General features: G+C 34.9%; 1 protein-coding gene across 1 annotated transcript; it reads right to left on the bottom strand.

Moving 5' to 3' along the window:
- Positions 1-15,196: 15,196 nt before the first annotated feature.
- LOC108211861 (long chain acyl-CoA synthetase 8) lies at positions 15,197-20,440 on the bottom strand. Its single transcript, XM_017383570.2, has 12 exons — positions 20,309-20,440; positions 19,410-19,964; positions 19,253-19,333; positions 18,805-19,077; positions 18,524-18,655; positions 18,277-18,450; positions 17,950-18,179; positions 17,432-17,549; positions 16,950-17,081; positions 16,725-16,859; positions 16,226-16,432; positions 15,197-15,617 (listed from the first exon to the last, which is right to left on the bottom strand). The coding sequence occupies exons 2-12, from the start codon at positions 19,953-19,955 to the stop codon at positions 15,453-15,455; spliced, it is 2,193 nt and encodes a 730-aa protein (XP_017239059.1). The 5' UTR covers positions 19,956-19,964; positions 20,309-20,440; the 3' UTR covers positions 15,197-15,452.
- Positions 20,441-20,514: the final 74 nt, after the last annotated feature.

Here is a 20,514-nt window from a genome sequence, read left to right on the forward strand (position 1 = left end):
TTAATATACAATTTTCGGATTCTAAAAATAATGAATAGATATTTTGTAATATTTAATTAAAAATTGGTTAATTTGAATTCTTGAAAACTAAAATGAACATATAAAAGGAAACGGAGAGATTAATATTTAACTTTCTTCCAAACTTATTCTTTATTAATAATTGATGAATGGATTTGTACCTAATAATATTTATCTGTTATTGTTAGAGCAAGTCCAATGGTGATGCTAAAATGTGTATAGCTATTGCTATAATTTGAAACCAAAAAGTGATTTTTGGAGTTAAAATAGAATTCATAGTCCAATGGGTAGATTTAAAATAGAACCAATTAGATGTATATTTAACTAACCTTCAACTTGGATGCTATATTATAACAATAGCATCCCATTGGAGTTGCATTTTTTCCTTGGGTGCTATATTATAGCAATAGCAACATCTATACTTGGTTCTATATTTAGCACCAAGTATAGCATTTTGCTATTTTGCATCAAAATATAGCATCCCATTGGAGTTGTATTTTTTACTTGGGTTCTATATTATGGCAATAGCACCCACTTTAGCTCCCCCATTGGACTTGCTCTAGAGCTCATCAATTTGACATAATTACGAGATGTGAATGCTAGACAAGTAAAGTGAAAATGAGGAAGGTAGAAACGGGACGGGGAGTAATACACTAACAATTATTTTTAATCTTAAAAAATAGATGAAAATGACTTTTTCGATCGTAAATGATTGAAAATATATTTTCAACCGTTTTAAAACTGATTGACATTAAGCAAGCCAGAAATTTATGAACAGTCGAACTTAATTAATTTTGATTATAATGTTATTGATGATTAGTGTTATTTACAATTTCTTTTAATCGTTGCTATTATTTTCAACCGTATATTTTCAACCACTTTTATTTTAGACCGTTCTAGATCGAAAAAAGTGGGTGCTCCCGATTTCCGGTCGAAAATGGTTAGGTGATACTTGTAATCCATTATTCTAAATTGTTAAAGCAATTTATATTAATATATTAAAAACTCAATACAATTCATATTTTATAAATACATGGATATTCAATTTAAATTTAAAATTCATTAAAATCAGGTGATCTTAAATTAATATATTAAAAAGTACTTAAATTTATATAATTTATTCATTTAAGATTTATACATTGTCAATAATTCATTGCGATATTATATAATCTAGAACACAATTGATTTTTCGAAATCCGGCAACATATCAAAAACTCAACAGAAACACAAATGTGATTTATAGATAATCAAAATACATTTTTATAAGATACATGATGTAACCAGAACAAATGAATATCCCGCCGTATTAGATTTTCTTGCCAGGGCAAGTGGGTATTGGATAAAATTTCGGATGATCAAGACATTCGCATCTATGGTGGTGACAAACTGGTATACGATGATGACATAGAGTCTGGCAATCACAGACGTCATAACAAAAATCTTTTGGTGGCAACGGTGGTGCTGCTACTTCTGCTTGTACAGATATAGTAGACATGAGAATGAGGGACAAAATTGTAAGAGAGAGAGTGATCTGCTTCATGTTAGTTTGACTGATATGAGTGCAAAATGGTATGATTTTTTGCTTATTGCAGGATGAAAATAAATATAGCTAGTTCACCTGTATATATACACACACAGTATGTGGGTTTGAATTCAGAAAGCGATAAATAATAGATTATAGATTTTATGATGGATTATGACTAATTTTGGCTGGAATTAAAACACAATCTTATAAAATCTTGAAGATTGTGAAAAGATAAAATCTTAAAGATTGTGTAAGATTATTGTCATGTAATTAAGAGAAATCATTTGCCTATTATTCAAACAAATTAAGTTGGTGTATTAAATTGAGATTTTGAAGGAGTTTTGGCTATTTATGAAATTCGAGAGATTTCAAATTAGATATTAAAATATGTATCAGAATCTTGGGTATTGAATTGAAATTTAAATTATGCGACAAATTTTGGTGTTATTTATTTAGGATTTTAAATTATATTTAAAAATCCGATTATATTCAACTGAGATTGTTTAAAATTCATTAAAATATGATGATATTCAACTGAGATTGTTTAAAATTCATTAAAATATGATGATATTCAAATGCTGATGGATTTTTTTGAGCTTCATAAAATAATAGAGACTGTGGATTGTACAGTGTATTTTAAAATTTTGAACCTCCCCAAAATCCATCAAATTTTGAAGCATTTTACTTAAATCCTGAAGAATCGATATCAACTCTGTGACATTTTATCAAGAAATCGCACAAAATCAAAATTAAATATAATTTACTAAAATTCATAAATTGACATAATATTTTGTCAAATAATATTATTTAAACATAAACCCACTTTTCTACTGCCGAGAAGTTCATTTCACAAACAAGACTTCACTTGAACGAGGTACAGGCACCACAGAGGGTTGTACTCTTGTGTTCAAGTTTGAAGTCCGATAAGTTTGCTATAATCGTTGCCTAAACTGGATCTGTGAAATATTATATAAAATATGCTGAACCCTTGGGACATTATGTTTCAATGGTATTAACTATATTGGTTGTCTATAATTTGAAAATAGTATGTTATTAATATATATATATATATATATATATATATATATATATATATAATTTCATATTTATATATAAAATTGATTAAAATATATTGTCATCACAAAAATATTTTGAAGACGGATTGGTTGTTTCGGTTTTATCATCTATATTTCTGAAGTCATCTGATATTTTTCTATCAGATCTACATTCCTTTTGTCAGATGATAGGTTTTCCGAATGAATGAAAAACATTTTCTCCAATTCGATATTGTATTTCAGCACAACTCATCTAAGTGACTAAGTAAATGTAATTATAAAAAAATAAAAATAAATAAAAGACTCGGAATTAAGCTTCTCAAACAATCTCTGTTAGAAAATGGAAAGTTTAAAGCATATTTTTTTAATATGTTCTTGATGTAATTTCCGGGACATTTTCTTAGTGAAATCCATAGAGAAATAGAGTTGAATACAGTGGCTTGAAAGAGCTTGAAATGAGAATGTGATTCATTTAATCTGGACAAATGAATCTGATCAGTATATCTGACAGATACAGATTCATTGAATCTGGACAAATGAATCTGGTCAGTATATCTGACAGATACAGATTCATTGAACCTGGACAAATGAATCTGGTCAGAATGTCTGACAGATACAGATTCATTGAACCTGGACAAATGAATCTGGTCAGAATGTCTGACAGATACAGATTCATTGAACCTGGACAAATGAATCTGGTCAGAATGTCTGACAGATACAGATTCATTGAACGTGGACAGATGAATCTGGACAGTGTGTTGGTGGCTTGGCCTCACTATAAATAGTGAGCCTCGACACTTGAGTTGGAGCACGGGAAAAACACAAACACCATTCTCATTCTTCTCTATTACACTCTCACCCTCTGCTCCGATATATACACATATACATACTGTTCTCGGGCGAACTGAGGTGTTGATCGCTGTTGATCGTACTCGTGTCTGTGAGCGGTTCGGTCTGTGCTGTTTTATCCTGGGAGCGATATTGCGACTACCCATCACAGCGTAGTGGGGCAATAATCACTTCAAGAACAGTCTAGTCTTCATCGAAGGGCTAGGCGACTCAGCTGTTCTGTATACTAATTCTAGCGACGGTGTAAGGTGCGCCTTTCTCTTCTTTTCTCGTAATTTATCAGTCACTGATTATTGTGTATACGATCTTCGTGCATGCTATATTGTTGTGGTTTCGTTGGCCTACTCTTGTTTATATAATATAACTGCTCTATACATTGTTGCTGTGATTTTCACTGTGACTCCCATCAATCTTGAAGTGATTATCTGTTATATTGTGTAGTAAGCAAGATGGTTAATGAGATTGCGGATTCTGTTGTTGGTGGTGGTGCTGGTTCTGGGTCTGGTGTTACTAGTAACATCGATTGGACTACGTATCGTTTTCCACAGCCCATCGATTTATCAGGTATTCCTGATAAATTCGGTGGGGGAGTTTCTTTTTCTCGCTGGCAGAAAAAGATGAAACTGTGGCTTACGGTTAAGGGTCTGTGGCCGGTGTTACAGTACGAGAAACCAGTTGTGGTACAGGAAAAGGCTGAAACCCTTAAGGCCTATGCTATGTGGGAGGAAAAGGATGGGGTGGCTAGGGCTGCTATACTAACAACCTTAACGAACACTCTGTTCGATGTTTATTCATCTGACTCCTACACTGCTAAGACCTTGTGGGAGAAACTTGATCAGACACACAATACTGACTCGCAAGGGTTGGAAAAGTATTCTGTGGCTAAGTTCCTGGACTTCAAACTGGTGGATACAAAATCCATGACTGAGCAGGTGCATGAGTTTGAGACGTTGGTGCATGCTTTGAAGGAGTCCGGAATGGACCTTCCTGAAAAGTTTTTGGTTATGTCTGTGATTGAAAAACTCCCTAAGTCTTGGGAAGAGTTTGCACTCTCCCTGAAAAGACAGAAGGGAGAGATCACTTGGACTAACCTGATGCTGGACATCTCTGTGCAAGAGCAGCACAAGTCCAAACAGGGACATGTGATGCCAACTGAATCTGGTAGCTCGAAGGTCAATGTAGTGACTGTGGGACAGAAAAGAAAGTCTGTCGCTAAGAAGGTGAACACTAAGCCCAAAACTGACAAGGGCAAGGCTAAGAAATCAAAGGCCAACAAACCATGTTGGTCTTGTGGACAGGTTGGTCATTGGAGTAAGGACTGTCCTGTAAAGAAAGCAAAGAAAGTAGAGGTGGTAGCACAAGCAAATACTGTGCTTGGAACCACTGATGGGCCTGTGCTTAACATGGTTGTTGGTGAGGCTGTTGCTTCTGAAACCAATGACGGGAATGTTAAGTACAACCCTGAACTATTTTCCACTTATCTGTCTAATGAGTGGTTGATTGATACGGGAGCTAATGTGCACATTTGTGCTGATATTACTCTGTTTGTATCTTATCAACAGGCTCATGGGATGACAGTGACGATGGGGAATGCTAGTGCGGCTCAAGTTCGTGGAATAGGAAACGTGGACCTGAAGTTTGCTTCAGGGTGTGTTCTATCCCTTACTAGAGTGCATCATGTTCCCGAGATTCGTAGAAATATTATTAGTGGAAGTTGTTTAGTTAAAAATGGCTTTGAACTTTCTTTAAAGTGTAATAAAGTAGTTATTACTCAGACTGGTGTGTTTTTTGGCAAGGGCTACTTGTCAGACGGCTTGTTTTTAATAAATGTGGAGCCTTTTTTAGGCGGTTTTATTAATGATATTGCTTCTCCTTCTGTTAATAATATTGAATCATCCGATTTGTGGCACTCTAGGCTTGGTCATTTAAATTTTGGTGCTCTAAAGAATATGATGAACTTAGAGTTGATTCCAAAGCATGCCATTGATAAGAAAACTAAATGTCAAGTATGTGTGACAGCTAAACTAACAAGGAAACCTTTTCATAGTGTGGTTAGGGATTCTGACTTGTTAGATTTAGTGCACTCGGACATATGTGAATTTGGTGGTGTGTTGACTAAGGAACACTGTAGATATTTCATTACCTTTATAGATGATTGTAGTAGATATTGTTATGTTTATTTGCTTAAACATAAAGATGAAGCACTTGAAAAATTCATTAGATTTAAAACCGAAGTTGAAACACAAACTGGTAAAGTACTTAAACGTTTGAGATCTGATAGAGGTGGTGAATATACGGGAAACACCTTTAATGAATTTTGCAAGAGCAATGGTATAATTCATGAGGTGACTCCACCATATACACCTGAGTCTAATGGGGTGGCAGAACGAAAGAACAGAACTTTTAAAGATATGATTAACAGTATGTTGATTAATTCGGGGTTGCCTAAGTACATGTGGGGGGAGGCTCTGAATACGGCTTGCCATATTCTGAATAGAGTCCCTCTGAAACATATGGACAAGACACCTTACGAATTATGGAAAGGCAGGAAAACTAGTCTAAAGTATCTTCGTGTGTGGGGGTGCCTTGCTAAGGTACTTGTCCCTGAACAGAAGAGAAAGAAACTAGGGCCGAAAACTGTTGATTGTATCTTTCTGGGCTATCTCGAAACCACTACAGCTATGAGATTTTTAGTATTAAAATCTGACATAGATGGTATAGTGGCAAACACGATAGTTGAGTTTCGTGATGCTACATTCTTTGAGGATGTGTTCCCTATGAAGACTGGTATACCTCAAAGTTCTTCTAGTGATGATCCTACTCACACATCTAGTTCTATTCCCGATTATGTGGAAAAGATGACAAATGTGGGGGCAAATCCTGCTAGTAGCTCTACTCCTAATGAAGTTGAGGAACCTAGAAGGAGCAAGCGTGCAAAGGTAGTTAAGGACTTTGGAAGTGATTTTATCACTTACAATGTCGAAGACGAACCTTTGACTTTCCGACAAGCCATGGATTCTTCGGAATCTAGGCACTGGAAAGGCGCTGTGAAGAGTGAGATTGACTCTATTGTTTCTAACGGAACATGGGAGTTGGTTGACCTCCCTCCTGGGTGTTCTACTATAGGATGTAAGTGGATCTTCAAAAGGAAGATGAAACCAGATGGCTCAATAGATAAGTATAAAGCCAGATTGGTTGCTAAGGGTTTTAGGCAAAGAGAAGGCATTGACTACTTTGATACATACTCTCCTGTTGCAAGATTGACAACGATCCGAATGCTTGTAGCATTGGCTTCCGTACATGGTCTTATCATCCATCAAATGGATGTAAAGACAGCTTTTCTTCATGGTGATCTTGAAGAAGAGATTTATATGGATCAGCCTGAGGGATTTGTTGCATCTGGCAATGAGAGGAAAGTATGTAAGTTAGTCAAATCCATCTACGGCTTGAAACAAGCTCCTAGAGACTGGCACAAAAAGTTTGATGACACTGTTTTGACTTTTGATTTTATAGTTAATGATAATGACAAGTGTGTCTACTATAAGGTTAAAGGAAATGAACATATTGTGTTGTGCTTGTATGTGGATGATATACTACTGTTTGGAACCAATATTGAGATTATTAACGAGACAAAGAATTTCTTGAAAAGACACTTTGAAATGAAGGACATGGGTGAGGCGAATGTGATTCTTGGACTCAAGTTGACTCAGTCAACTGAGGGAATAACCTTGTCACAATCTCATTATATAGAGAAATCTATACTTGAGAAGTATGGTTATTCAAATTGTAGAATTGCTAGTACACCATATGATCCTAAAGTTGCTATTATCAAGAATGCTTCAGGTGTACCTGTGTCTCAGTTAAGATATTCTCAGATTATTGGTAGTTTACAATATCTTGCTAATGGTACTAGACCAGATATATCATATTCTGTGTCTAAGTTAGCAAGATATACAAGCTGTCCAAACAGAACTCATTGGGATGCTCTAGATAGAGTACTTAGATATCTGAAAGGCACCATATATCTTGGGTTGCACTACAGGAGATATCCTAGTGTGCTTGAGGGATATAGTGATGCGAGTTGGATAGCTAAGAAGTCTGGTTCCAATGGAGTGACTGGATATCTGTTTACCCTTGCGGGTGGAGCAGTATCCTGGAAGTCGACTAGACAGACTATAGTAACTCGGTCTACATTTGAGGCCGAGTTGTGTGCATTGGATGCCACGGGTACGGAGGCTGAATGGTTACATGGACTCATGTCTATGTTACCTGTAGTAAGTCGTCCGCTACCGGCAATTTCTGTTCATTGTGATAGCCGTACAACTATCGACAAGATCAGAAGTGTCAAGTATAATGCTAAAACAAAGAGACACATCCAAGTTAGACTTAAGTCTATAAGGGGTTTGGTGTCTGATCGGACTATTGCTATTGAGTTCATTGGAACTCAAGATAACATAGCTGATCCACTGACTAAAGGGCTTGAGCATGCTGTTGTCCTTAAGTCAAGGTTGGGGATGGGACTGATAACCCATCATGATTCATCTACAGCGGGAACCCAATACATCTGAGAGGAGATCCCTCAAAGTGTATTCAATGTGGTAAACAAGCTGTAAGGGTGGATCGGTAGTACCTTTAACTACAATGTAGATACTCATGCATCTGAGTCTATCCCCTGCAAACCTAAAAGGTACTGACACTGCAAGTATAGCAAGAGTTTTTAGAACTCTGAATGGGGTCAAGTCATTTGACGAGATGGTTGTAGTACATCTCTGGAGATGCCCAGCTAAGCGAATGTAATTGTGAGGTCGCAATTAGAGGAAAGGGTTATTCCTTGAAACATTCGACGAACAGGATCGAGACACGACCATTAATGTCTCAAAGCCGTAGATCGGCACCATAGCCTTTGACTTGTCGTCGTCTATGGAGTGTGGTTACACCCAACGGATAGAGATTCAAGGTGAAACAATCCATCTATATCCGGTAGCCATCGAAGTAGGGGACTTAGGAGGGTTCAAACCCGGAAGGGTACCTACTCTGAAAAACAAGTCATGATGAGGACTAATAGGCATATCTATATGGATTTGTGGGGGATTGTTAGAAAATGGAAAGTTTAAAGCATATTTCTTTAATATGTTCTTGATGTAATTTCCGGGACATTTTCTTAGTGAAATCCATAGAGAAATAGAGTTGAATACAGTGGCTTGAAAGAGCTTGAAATGAGAATGTGATTCATTTAATCTGGACAAATGAATCTGATCAGTATATCTGACAGATACAGATTCATTGAATCTGGACAAATGAATCTGGTCAGTATATCTGACAGATACAGATTCATTGAACCTGGACAAATGAATCTGGTCAGAATGTCTGACAGATACAGATTCATTGAACCTGGACAAATGAATCTGGTCAGAATGTCTGACAGATACAGATTCATTGAACCTGGACAAATGAATCTGGTCAGAATGTCTGACAGATACAGATTCATTGAACGTGGACAGATGAATCTGGACAGTGTGTTGGTGGCTTGGCCTCACTATAAATAGTGAGCCTCGACACTTGAGTTGGAGCACGGGAAAAACACAAACACCATTCTCATTCTTCTCTATTACACTCTCACCCTCTGCTCCGATATATACACATATACATACTGTTCTCGGGCGAACTGAGGTGTTGATCGCTGTTGATCGTACTCGTGTCTGTGAGCGGTTCGGTCTGTGCTGTTTTATCCTGGGAGCGATATTGCGACTACCCATCACAGCGTAGTGGGGCAATAATCACTTCAAGAACAGTCTAGTCTTCATCGAAGGGCTAGGCGACTCAGCTGTTCTGTATACTAATTCTAGCGACGGTGTAAGGTGCGCCTTTCTCTTCTTTTCTCGTAATTTATCAGTCACTGATTATTGTGTATACGATCTTCGTGCATGCTATATTGTTGTGGTTTCGTTGGCCTACTCTTGTGTATATAATATAACTGCTCTATACATTGTTGCTGTGATTTTCACTGTGACTCCCATCAATCTCATCCTAAAAATATTATCATCAAGAACTTTTCCAGATATGATTGTAACATGGTGAATCTTAGACCACCTAAAATTCAAGAGATTCAAGGCGCTGGCATAATGGTCGGACTGTCCCAAACTCTGTGTCTAAGTTCTGACAATGGTGCTGTTTCTAGTGCTACATTGACGCACCAGCATTTGTGAGCAACGCACATACCCACATCTCCGTAAGAGAAATGGCTTTAGAGGGGTGTATTGGATTGATATTTTAAAGCATTTTTTTCATTCATGAAATTCGAGGATATTCGATTGAGATTATTTGAAATCTATTAAAATTTTAAGGTATTCAATTGAGATTTTAAATTATGCTACAAAATATGATGATATTCAATTGAGATTTTAAATTATACCTTAAAATCCGTTAGTATTCAATTGAGATTGTTTAAAATCCATTAAAATCTGATGGTATTCAAATGCTGATGGATTTTTTTGGATTTCATAAAATGATGGATTTTGTATTATTATTTGGTGTATTTTAAGTTTTTTAAAATCCCACCAAAATCAATGGGATTTTGAAGTATTGTGATTAAATCCTACAACTCTGCAACATTTTATTAAGAAAACACATAAAATCAAAATCACATACAATACATTAAAATTCATGGACTAAAAACAATCCATTAAATACCCGATCGAATACACCCTGTTAATGTCACTTGTGAGTGAGATAATCATTAACATAAACGTTCTGAGACTCATTTTCATGCGTGCACTCGGTGCTCATTACTCACACACCAAGTTAAGAAGCTCGCAAATCAAATATCTCATACCGATTCTGTAGAAAAAAAAAAAAAAAAATCTCATACCGATGATTATACTAGCAAGTCCTTACGAAAAAATTATCTTGAATTAGCTGACCCGAATTCAAAAATCTAGGATTTTGTTTACATAAACAGAAATATTTTTTCTAAAATCCGGTTGAATAGACACTCTTAAATCTTACTCCCTCTGTTCCATTTAATTGTATACGTTTCTTTTTAACTGTTCGACACGCATTTCAATGCTCTTATAAAATATAGTTCCGTAACTTATTTTTGAGATTTTCTTTTTTTGAATAAAAATATAACATCCAAACTTTAATTCAGAAAAAGAAAATTTCAAAAATAAATTACACAACTACATTTTACAGGAGCATTAAAGTCCGTGCCGTGTCCCCGCCCCCAATGTATACAACTCAGGGGGACGGAGGGAGTAACAAATAATGTGCATACAATTTTCTAATGATTCTGTTCTTCTTCTTTTTTGAGCAATAATGATTCTATTCTTATTCATTTCGATGCATTTGATAAATAAAACCTATATAGAATTTTTCATATATTATAAATACATGGATATTCAATTTGAATATAAATTCATTAAAATAAGGTGATCTTAAATTGATATATTAAAAAATACTTTAATATATTAATTTATTCATTTAAGATTTTATACGTCGTCAATAATTCATTGCGATATTATATAATCTAGAACACAGTTGATTTTTCAAAATCAGGCAACATATCCAAAACTCAATGGAAACACAAATGTGATTTATAAATAATCAAAATACATTTCTATAAGATACATGATGTAACCAGAACATATGAATATCCCGCCGCATTAGATTTTCTTGCCAGGGCAAGTGGGTATTGGATAATATTTCGGATGCTCATGGCATTCGCATCTATGGTGGTGACAAACTGGTATACGGTGATAACATAGAGTCTGGCAATCACAGACGTCGTAACAAAAATTTTTTGGTGGAAATGGTGGTGCTGCTACTTCTGCTTGTACAGAAATAGTGGATATGAGAATGAGGGACAAAATTGTAAGTGTGAATGTGATCTGCTTCATGTTTGATCTGACTTGTATGAGTGTAAAATGATATGATTTTTTACTTGTGTTGTAGAGAATGAAATTCAACATAGCTAGTTCACCTGTATATATACACGGTATGGGGAGTTTGAAATCAGAAACCGATAAATAATAAATTATATATTTTATAACGGATTCCGACTGATTTTGGTTGGCATTAAAAGACAATCATATAAAATCTGAAAGATACAGGGGGTTTGAATTCAGAAACCGATAAATAATAAATTATAGATTTTATAACGGATTCTGAATGATTTTGGTTGGCATTAAAAGACAATCATATAAAATCTTAAAGATTGTGTAGAGATTATTATCATGTAATCAATAGAAACTGTTTACCTATTATTCAAGCAAATTAAGTTGGTGTATTGAATTGAGATTTTGAAGGATTTTTGGCTATTTATGAAATCCGAGGGATTTCAAATCGGATTTTAAAAAATATATCAGAATCTTGGGTATTGAATTGGAATTTAAATTATGCTACAAATTTTGGTGATATTTACTTAGGATTTTAAATTATGTTTCAAAATCCGATTATATTCAACTGAGATTATTTAAAAATTCATTAAAATATGATGATAAATGCTCATGGACTTTATTGAGTTTCATAAAATAATAGATTTTATGGATTGTGTAGTGTATTTTAAAATTTTGAAATCTCCCCAAAATCCATTAGATTTTGAAGCATTTTACTTAAATCCTGAAAAATCTATATCAACTCTGTGACATTTTATCAAAAAATCACACAAAATCAAAATTAGATATAATTTAGTGAAATCCATATATTGACATAACATTTTGTCACAATATTATCTAAACATAAACCCACATTTCTACTACCGAGAAGTCCATTTCTCAAACAACACTTCACTTGAACGAGGTACAGGCATCACAGAGGGTTGTACTCTTGTGTTCACTCCTCCGATGGATTGGCTATAATCGTTGGCTAAAGTACTCGATCTGTAAAATATTATATAAAATCTGTTGAACCCATGAGACATTATGTGTCAATGATATTAACTATATTGGTTGGTTATAATTTAAAAATAGTATATTATTAATATGCGTATATATATAATTTCATATTTATATATAAAATTGATTAAAATATATCGTCATCACAAAAATATTTTGAAGACGGATTGGTTGTTTGGGTGGTTCTTTATCATCTTTATCTCTCAAGTCTGATAATTTTTTTTTATCAGATCCACATTCTTTTCATATTTATATATAAAATTGATTAAAATATATTGTCATCACAAAAATATTTTGAAGACGGATTGGTTGTTTGGGTGGTTCTTTATCATCTTTATCTCTGAAATCTGATATTTTTCTTATCAGATCTACATTCCTTTTGTCAGATGATAGGTTTTCCGAATAAATGAAAAATATTTTCTCCAATTCGATATTATATTTCAGCACAACTCATCTAAGTAAACATAATTATAAAAAAATAAAAATAAATAAAAGACTCGGAATTAAGCTTCTCAAACAATCTCATCCTAAAAATATTATTATCAAGAACTTTTCCAAATATAATTGTAACATAGTGAATTTCAGACCACCTAAAATTCAAGAGATTCAAGGCGCTGGCATAATGTTCGGACTGTCCCAAACTCTGTGTCTAAGTTCTGACAATGGTGCTCCTTCTAGTGCTACATTGACGCACCAGCATTTGTGAGCAACGCACAAGCCATTATCTCCGTAAGTGCAACATGCGTCACACGGTTCATCAGCATAGCACGGTGGGCAGTTCGATTCTACTGATGTAGTAGTCGACATGAGAATGAGAGACAGAATTGTTATTGTGATTGTAAACTGCTTCATTGCTGCAAATCTTTTGGTTTTGATTTGTGTGTGTTGTGTTACTATGGAGTTTTGCTAGGTGCAAGATGAAACTAAAGGTTATCGGTTTTGGTATATATAGCCTTTGAGGTCTCGTGTTCGAGTTAAATTTTTTTCCCAAACAACGTGGCTATAGTTAGGTAGTTTATATATCTAAAGGAGCTCTCGTTATTATTAGTCAATCATACGTTGTCAGCATTTTGAAAATTTGTTCTGGACTCATCCGTTACGAAATCTAAACTTACTAATATTGAAGGAAAATGACAAATGTGGTTTGTTACGAATCTGGTTGTATTAAATGACACTATCTGGATTGAACTGAATAGCATGTACCTAGACTACATCATTTCGGTTGCAAATTTGTGTATGGTGTTTTTATACGTTTTCATGGGTTTCTTTTTGAAACCTCCGATACTGGGCCGTTTGGGTTAACTTCATTTCGGTTGCAAATTTGTGTATGGTGTTTTTATACGTTTTCATGGGTTTCTTTTTGAAACCTCTGATACTGGGGCTGTTTGGGTTAACTTAAAAAAAGTGATTTCTTAAGTAAATATATTAATAAAGTGTTTTGAAAATAAGTAAAAGCTGTGAGAGAACATTCTCAGCTTCTTAAAAGTGCTTCTACTTATTTATACAAACGGGTTAAGAGAAGCAGAAGCCGGAAGCAGCTTCTGCTTCTGCTTCTGTAAAACAAACAGCACCGTTAACTCAAAATCTTGTTATTTACTACCTCCGTTTCAAAATATAGGTCGCTTGACTTTTTGGCACACATTTCTAAGTTCTTTGACCGCATAGCTACAATCATTATTTTTCAAAATTTTCTTTTTTTTTGAATTATAATATTTATCATATATTTTTATACAAAAAAAGAAAATTTCAAAAAGAATAATTCTAATTATGCGGTCAAAAGACTTAAAAGTGCGTGTCAAAAAGGCAAACGACTTATATTTCAAAACAGAGAGAGTACTATTTATTTAAACGGTCTGATCCCTCACTCTAAACTATTGAAAAATGTAATTTGATCTAATTATAATTTTTCCGACTATTAAAAGGATATAAGAACTTATGTTATGAATGGTGTCGATTTCAAGTTCAAGGATAAAAATACTTCTAATAGTCGAAATTATATATTATTGTGGTCCAAAATTAGGATGAGATTTTCACATAATAATTAAAAATCCAATAAAAATGATGATCCAATTTTTGACACAAATAATAAGTTTTCAAGTAATTAAATATCTGAATAAGAACAAATCATTTCGTGATGAAATATTTGACTCGAGCATGCTTGCAGATAGAATCAAAACAAATCGATTGACGTACCGATTTAGAATTTATCATGAATTTGTAGCCAAATGAAAGAATAATCGATAATCAATGAATTTTTTTTTAAAAAAAAATCAATGAGGAATTGTTTTTAATAAATCAGAGATTGAATGTTAAGAATCCATACCCATCTTCATAAATTGAAATAGCATATCACAATAAGACCACAAATAAGAGGTAATTTTTGCACAATAAATAAAAATTGGACAAAATACTAAGCCTAACAATAATAATCCACCTAAAATCTAATATTTGATTCAAAAATAATAAATTTTCGAGCGAGAAAATGTTAAAAAATATGTATAATCCTATTACCTAACCTCTCTTATAAACTTACGGGAAGGTACCTTGTTAGAGATAGGTTTGCTCAAGAAAAGGTTGTAAGTTATCATACCATATAAACTCTAATAGAATGTTTGCTCAAGAAAAGGTTGTAAGTTATCATACCATATAAACTCTAATAGAATGTTTGTTTAGACTTCAATTTTAAGCTGAAAATGTCTATTTGTATGTCATATTTAGAGTTAAAAAAAAGTCTGCCTTAAATCCGGGAGCTCAAGCTTATTATACATGCAATGTATGCAGTGGTCCCTTTGTTCTCAAATCTTCAATTGGTATGCCATGAAAAGAGCATGCGAGTGCTGCTATTGCCCATAAAAACATTTAAAAGCAAAATGAAAAACTCTTTAAATTTCTAGATAGAAGCCATGATTAGATCTCAAACACACATAACATTCTTCTCAAAGCCGTAGAAACGAATCACACAAACCTACAACTCCTCTAACAATAAAGCTTAGGAAAATTTGTTCCAGTCTGAGAATCAATGTGATCCTAACTCAATTGCTAGAAAGTCACAAGTATTTCCCATGAAAAGATAATAAATGTATCGAATCAGTCACTTTAATCAAGGGAGCAGTTTCACTTATACAACTCTTCAAGCTCGTTCTTGAACTTGGCCTTTAATTGCTCCCTCTTCAACTTCAGAGCTGCAGTAACTAAACCAGATTCTGGAGTCCATGGTTCTGGCATCAACTTAATCTTTGCAGGAAGTTCAAACTTGTCCAACTTTGCCGATTTTGCTTCCTGCAGAGGACACTAGAACTTATTAACTAGATGTTTTTTCTAAATCATAAAAATCTGATAATAAGCAGTGTTGTCATACAATTCCAGAAACAGCAAAGTCCTATAATTAGCCCAACCCAAGTTTATTTTTTTGGCTGAATTGCAACCCATGTTTTCGTATACTCCTCAGTATCATGTCTACTAAAATATCAAAGCATCGCCTTGCCAACTTACTGAGGTGTTTTTGACAGTTTTTCTGGTACTTAATGTTTAGAAAGATAATCATGCAGAGAAGTAAGGCAAGGAATAACAAGTGGCCCGTTTAGCCCCTTCTGGAAGGCAAAACCAATCCTCTTACAACATTCGTTATGTTACAGACTTCTCTTCTTTTTATCATTACTTATCGCTAAATTAAATTCTTTGATTAAATTTATGAATGAAGTGGTGCACGGAGATTGATCACTCTTGGAACAGTGAACTTTTTCTTAACATACGACAACATATAAAGAAGTCTAAACAGGCAAGATCTAGCATTATTAATTTTAAAATTACATTTTCACTAAACTGTGTTAAATTGCAGCTGCTATTTAGTATGAAATCAATCCTTAGACGATATATAATAGACAAACCTTGGCAAGAGATTTTTGGACCTCGTCTACAGCTTCCTTTTTGTTGCACAACTCGGGATAGTCCTTGAACTCAGCACCAACATCTTTGGCCCACTTCTCAAGGACATGACGTGAGGGGACAACTAGAGCTACACAATATTTCTGCGAAGGATCTGCATATGTCATTATATTTTCAACATAATTGCTAGACATCAAGGCTGCCTCAACCTGCAATTCGACATCATTTCAACCTGAGAACGAATTTAAAGCATATGTATATAACATCAAATGAACTTGCTGGAATTTCTACACACTCAAACATTTTCAAAACTGAGTAGCATGCATATATATCGAATTTGTCTTTTATTTGTCAAGTATATTAACACCATTATCTCCATGTGAAATGCATATTTTTAAGGACTCCACTGCAAAATTATTCATCAGCTAAAATAAATAACAAAATGTACAATCCTGTAAAGATCAAGATATAGACAAGTAAAAAGGATTGTTCAATGCACACCTTGCCAAGGGAGATATACTCCCCATGTTGAAGTTTAACAATGTCCTTCTTTCTATCAATAATTTCAAGGCATCCATCAGGGTGAAACCTTCCAACGTCACCTGTGTAAAACCAGCGCATGCCCCTCTCATCAACCTGTACCATAATTAAAGATTTAGCACATAATTCACAAGTTGTATATAACAAAAGCTACCATATGCATCTGTGCGTCTGAGTATATATTACCTTATAGACCTCATTTGTTTTTGCATCATTGTTAAAGTAACCAGCAGTTACACAGCCACCACCAATTACAGCCTCTCCTCGTGGCATTGGTTTGTCAGATGTCAAATAACCACCTTCGTCCCAAGAAACAAGCTGTAATTCAAATTAATTGGAGATATTATAAGAAAATGAAAACTCATAATACAAATTGAAACATAATAAAAATATGTTACCTAGTGATATAATGACCTTATCTATACATAGGTACTTATTCTCGTAGGCATCCGAATGAAAAAATCCATGTTCGCAATTTTTGTCAATAGGAAAACATCATGAACTTAAAGTGAATTTACATAGTTGCAAACAATAATTGAGTAAAATCTTCTGCAGTTCTCACAAGATTTTGTAAAGAATGTCGAACTTTTGCCTGGGGTGTACTAGAGACCTTCCAAATGGTTATACTAGTTCCCCAGTTTTAAGATTTATAAAATATGGGACTTTACCTTAACAAAGCAGCAAGGGAGAGGTGGCCCAACTCGACCAACTGAAGTGTCATCAAACTCAGAAAAGGCACCTCCGCAACATGTTTCTGTCAGACCATAACCTTGAACAATAGGAGCCCTGATGACCATCATGCACACAGGACATGGTGTTAACTGATGAGTATTGTACACAAGAGCGATCGAGGAGTTCAGGTAGCATATGAAGTCGGAAGTTCAACTACCAGAGTTCTCATAGGTGGCAACTTACAACTTTATGTAAATAATGTGAAGAATTTTCCGTTTGATATTATCAATTATCTTAGGTAATTAAAGGATATAGTATTCTCAAGCTAGCTATTAAAAACTAATGAAAAAGATTTCTATTGATAGTTGAAGTTTAGTTCACAGCAATTTCCACAGAGCAAGATATCAGTATTTAGACAGAAGGGCCATGTTGACTAAATAATAATAAACAAGTAAAATATTTAATAGTAAAGCTTTCATAAATTTTTCATGTGTGTAAAGTGTTAAGTTCATACCCCATACAGATGTTAACGAATCGTTGTGTATCTCCTGATAATGGAGCTCCTCCACATAGCATGGCACGGATATCTCCACCAAGTACAGATCTTATCTTTTTGAATACAAGCAAATCCCACAATAACTTTTCTAGTCCCCAGGCTCCAAACCAGCTACCTTCTATGGCTGCAACTCGGCGCTTGTAGGCAAAATTGAAAAGTACTTTTGTAATACCTCCAGTATCCCCAACCTAGAGTAAATTCAGAATGAAAACAAACAGTTTATATCTATCTTATAGTAATATAACGCGAAACAAGAGACAATAAACTTTACAAATCTTGATCGACCTTCTTCAAAACTCCATCTCGCACACGATCCAAAATTGCTGGAACTGATGGAAGTAAAGTGGGTTTTAGCGCAGAAGCATCTCCCTCGGTCCCTTTCTTAATTTTGTTAGATACGTCTGTTATCGTCAGTGGTGAGCCATAACCAATTGACATGCCTGCACTGAACATCACAATCTGGACAACTCTCTAGAATTAGTAAAAAGTTATCTTAGTAACTAATTGACAAAAACATTATATCGGATGCTACCTCAGCTACCAACTCTAGAACATGAGCTAGTGGTAAGTATGCCAAAAACACGTCACTGCTGGCTATCTTAGGGATCACAGTCAGGACCGCAGCAGCACTCGCCACAAGATTACTATGGGTCATCATAACTCCCTAAAGTTAAAAAAATACTGTGTTAAGCATCCTGAAAGTATGCAGCGAAAAATTGGTGCTAGGTAAGTTTAAGTAGCTGAATCTTAGTGCCATGCCATCAAACCCATAAACAGTTTAAAAATTTTATTAGTTGGACCGAGGAAACAAACCTTTGGCAGACCTGTACTGCCACTTGTATACATGATGACCGCAATATCACTCTTGTTTGGTTTTTGGTAAGGCGGTGTATTATTCTTCCCCAGATTTTCAACCTCGGAAAAAGAAGACATAGTCCAATTACTCATATCCTTGTAAGTTTTTGGATCATCTGTGCTATCACTGTCTTCAAAATAAATCACATTCTTTATGGTTTTCAGCCTCGAACTTACAGCAGGCAACTTCTTCAATTGTTTAGAATCACATATCAATGTTGATACTTCAGTCTGTTGAAAAACAAGTACATAATCAAGATCTATATTATGAGAATATAGTTATACGAATTTCTCTAGTCAAATTAATTAAAAACAACCACACATAACCACAATTCTGGCAATATCAGTTTCAAAATGATACAAATTTTAGGTCAGGAAGTGATTAGCATCAGGAGTGTGTCCGAACCTCATTGAGGGAGTGAACTAGAGCATCTTCACCTAAAGAAGCATAGATGGTAACAACAGTTATGTTCTGTCGCAAGCAACCCTGCAGTTCCATGAAATCCGAAAAAATATGTCAGTTACTCATAACAATATCAATGACTATTAAATTAGTATGTTACCTGCAATGCTATAAACCACTCAGGCCGACTCTCTGAAAATATGGCAGCACGAGTACCCACTGTATGACCTAACATAATAATTCCAGACTCAAAGTTGCAAGCACGGTCAAATATCTCGCCATAAGTCTCCCATTTGTACTCCCCTAAATGAAGCTTCTCATGCTTCCTTCCACTACCATCTGTTATATACTCCTTGCTTAGCTGCTCCCTCGTTCCTAGGCACCGTAACTTAGAATGCTTCAAACACGACTGCTCGAACAGAGCTGTCATAGTATCTGCACCTTCCCAGGGAACTTCAAGCAATTGGGCTTGGCGTGCATTGCGCACTGCATAGCCTGACTCTCCAGCAACTGCAGCCTCGACTCCGCGCTGCTTCCGCTTCTTTTTCCCCAAAATTAGAGTGGTAATCAGAGGAACAATTATGGATACAGCAAGGGCAAGAATCCCATATGTTCTGTTCTGTTTAAAAACTGCCAGGAAATCAGTAATCTCTCGTCTTTGCCAGAAAGGCACTTTCTGAGGCCTTCTCTTGAAAAATTTGTCCATTTCCAATTCCTATATGTTAACAAAAAACATTATTTATTCCTCACTCAACAAAACCAAACTTCTGCACTAAAGAATGATTCAAGATCCAGAACATAACAAACTCTATACAAATCACCAATCACTAACAGTACAAATCACCCATTTGCATTTTGTAAACAAAGAATCAATCATAATATTACGGAGGAATAAAGATCACTTAAAAAAAATAAACACATCATGTAAAGATTATAGATCAAGAAAAGGTGACAGAATTTGGGATACGTAAAATTAATCGAGAACGGAGACATGCAATGCATGCAGAACCTTAAACATAAGAGGAAGAAATGCAAATGTGGAAAGCATACTCATCGTACCTGGTAAAAGTAGATCAGCTGTTGTTTGTGTTCGCGTTCGTCTTGCTTTATTTTCGGTGTTATTAGTTACTCCTGCTTGTGCAAACACATGTACACAATACACTTCTGTGATGTGGCTAGTGCAAAGTAAGCTTTATATAGCAAGCTAGGGCAGCTAGCCCGTTCGGACCCTTAGGAAATCTAAAAATTATATCATTAATTGTTAT

The sequence above is a fragment of the Daucus carota genome, chromosome 3 (genome assembly GCF_001625215.2).
Source record: "Daucus carota subsp. sativus chromosome 3, DH1 v3.0, whole genome shotgun sequence".
Classification (NCBI taxonomy): domain Eukaryota; kingdom Viridiplantae; phylum Streptophyta; class Magnoliopsida; order Apiales; family Apiaceae; genus Daucus; species Daucus carota.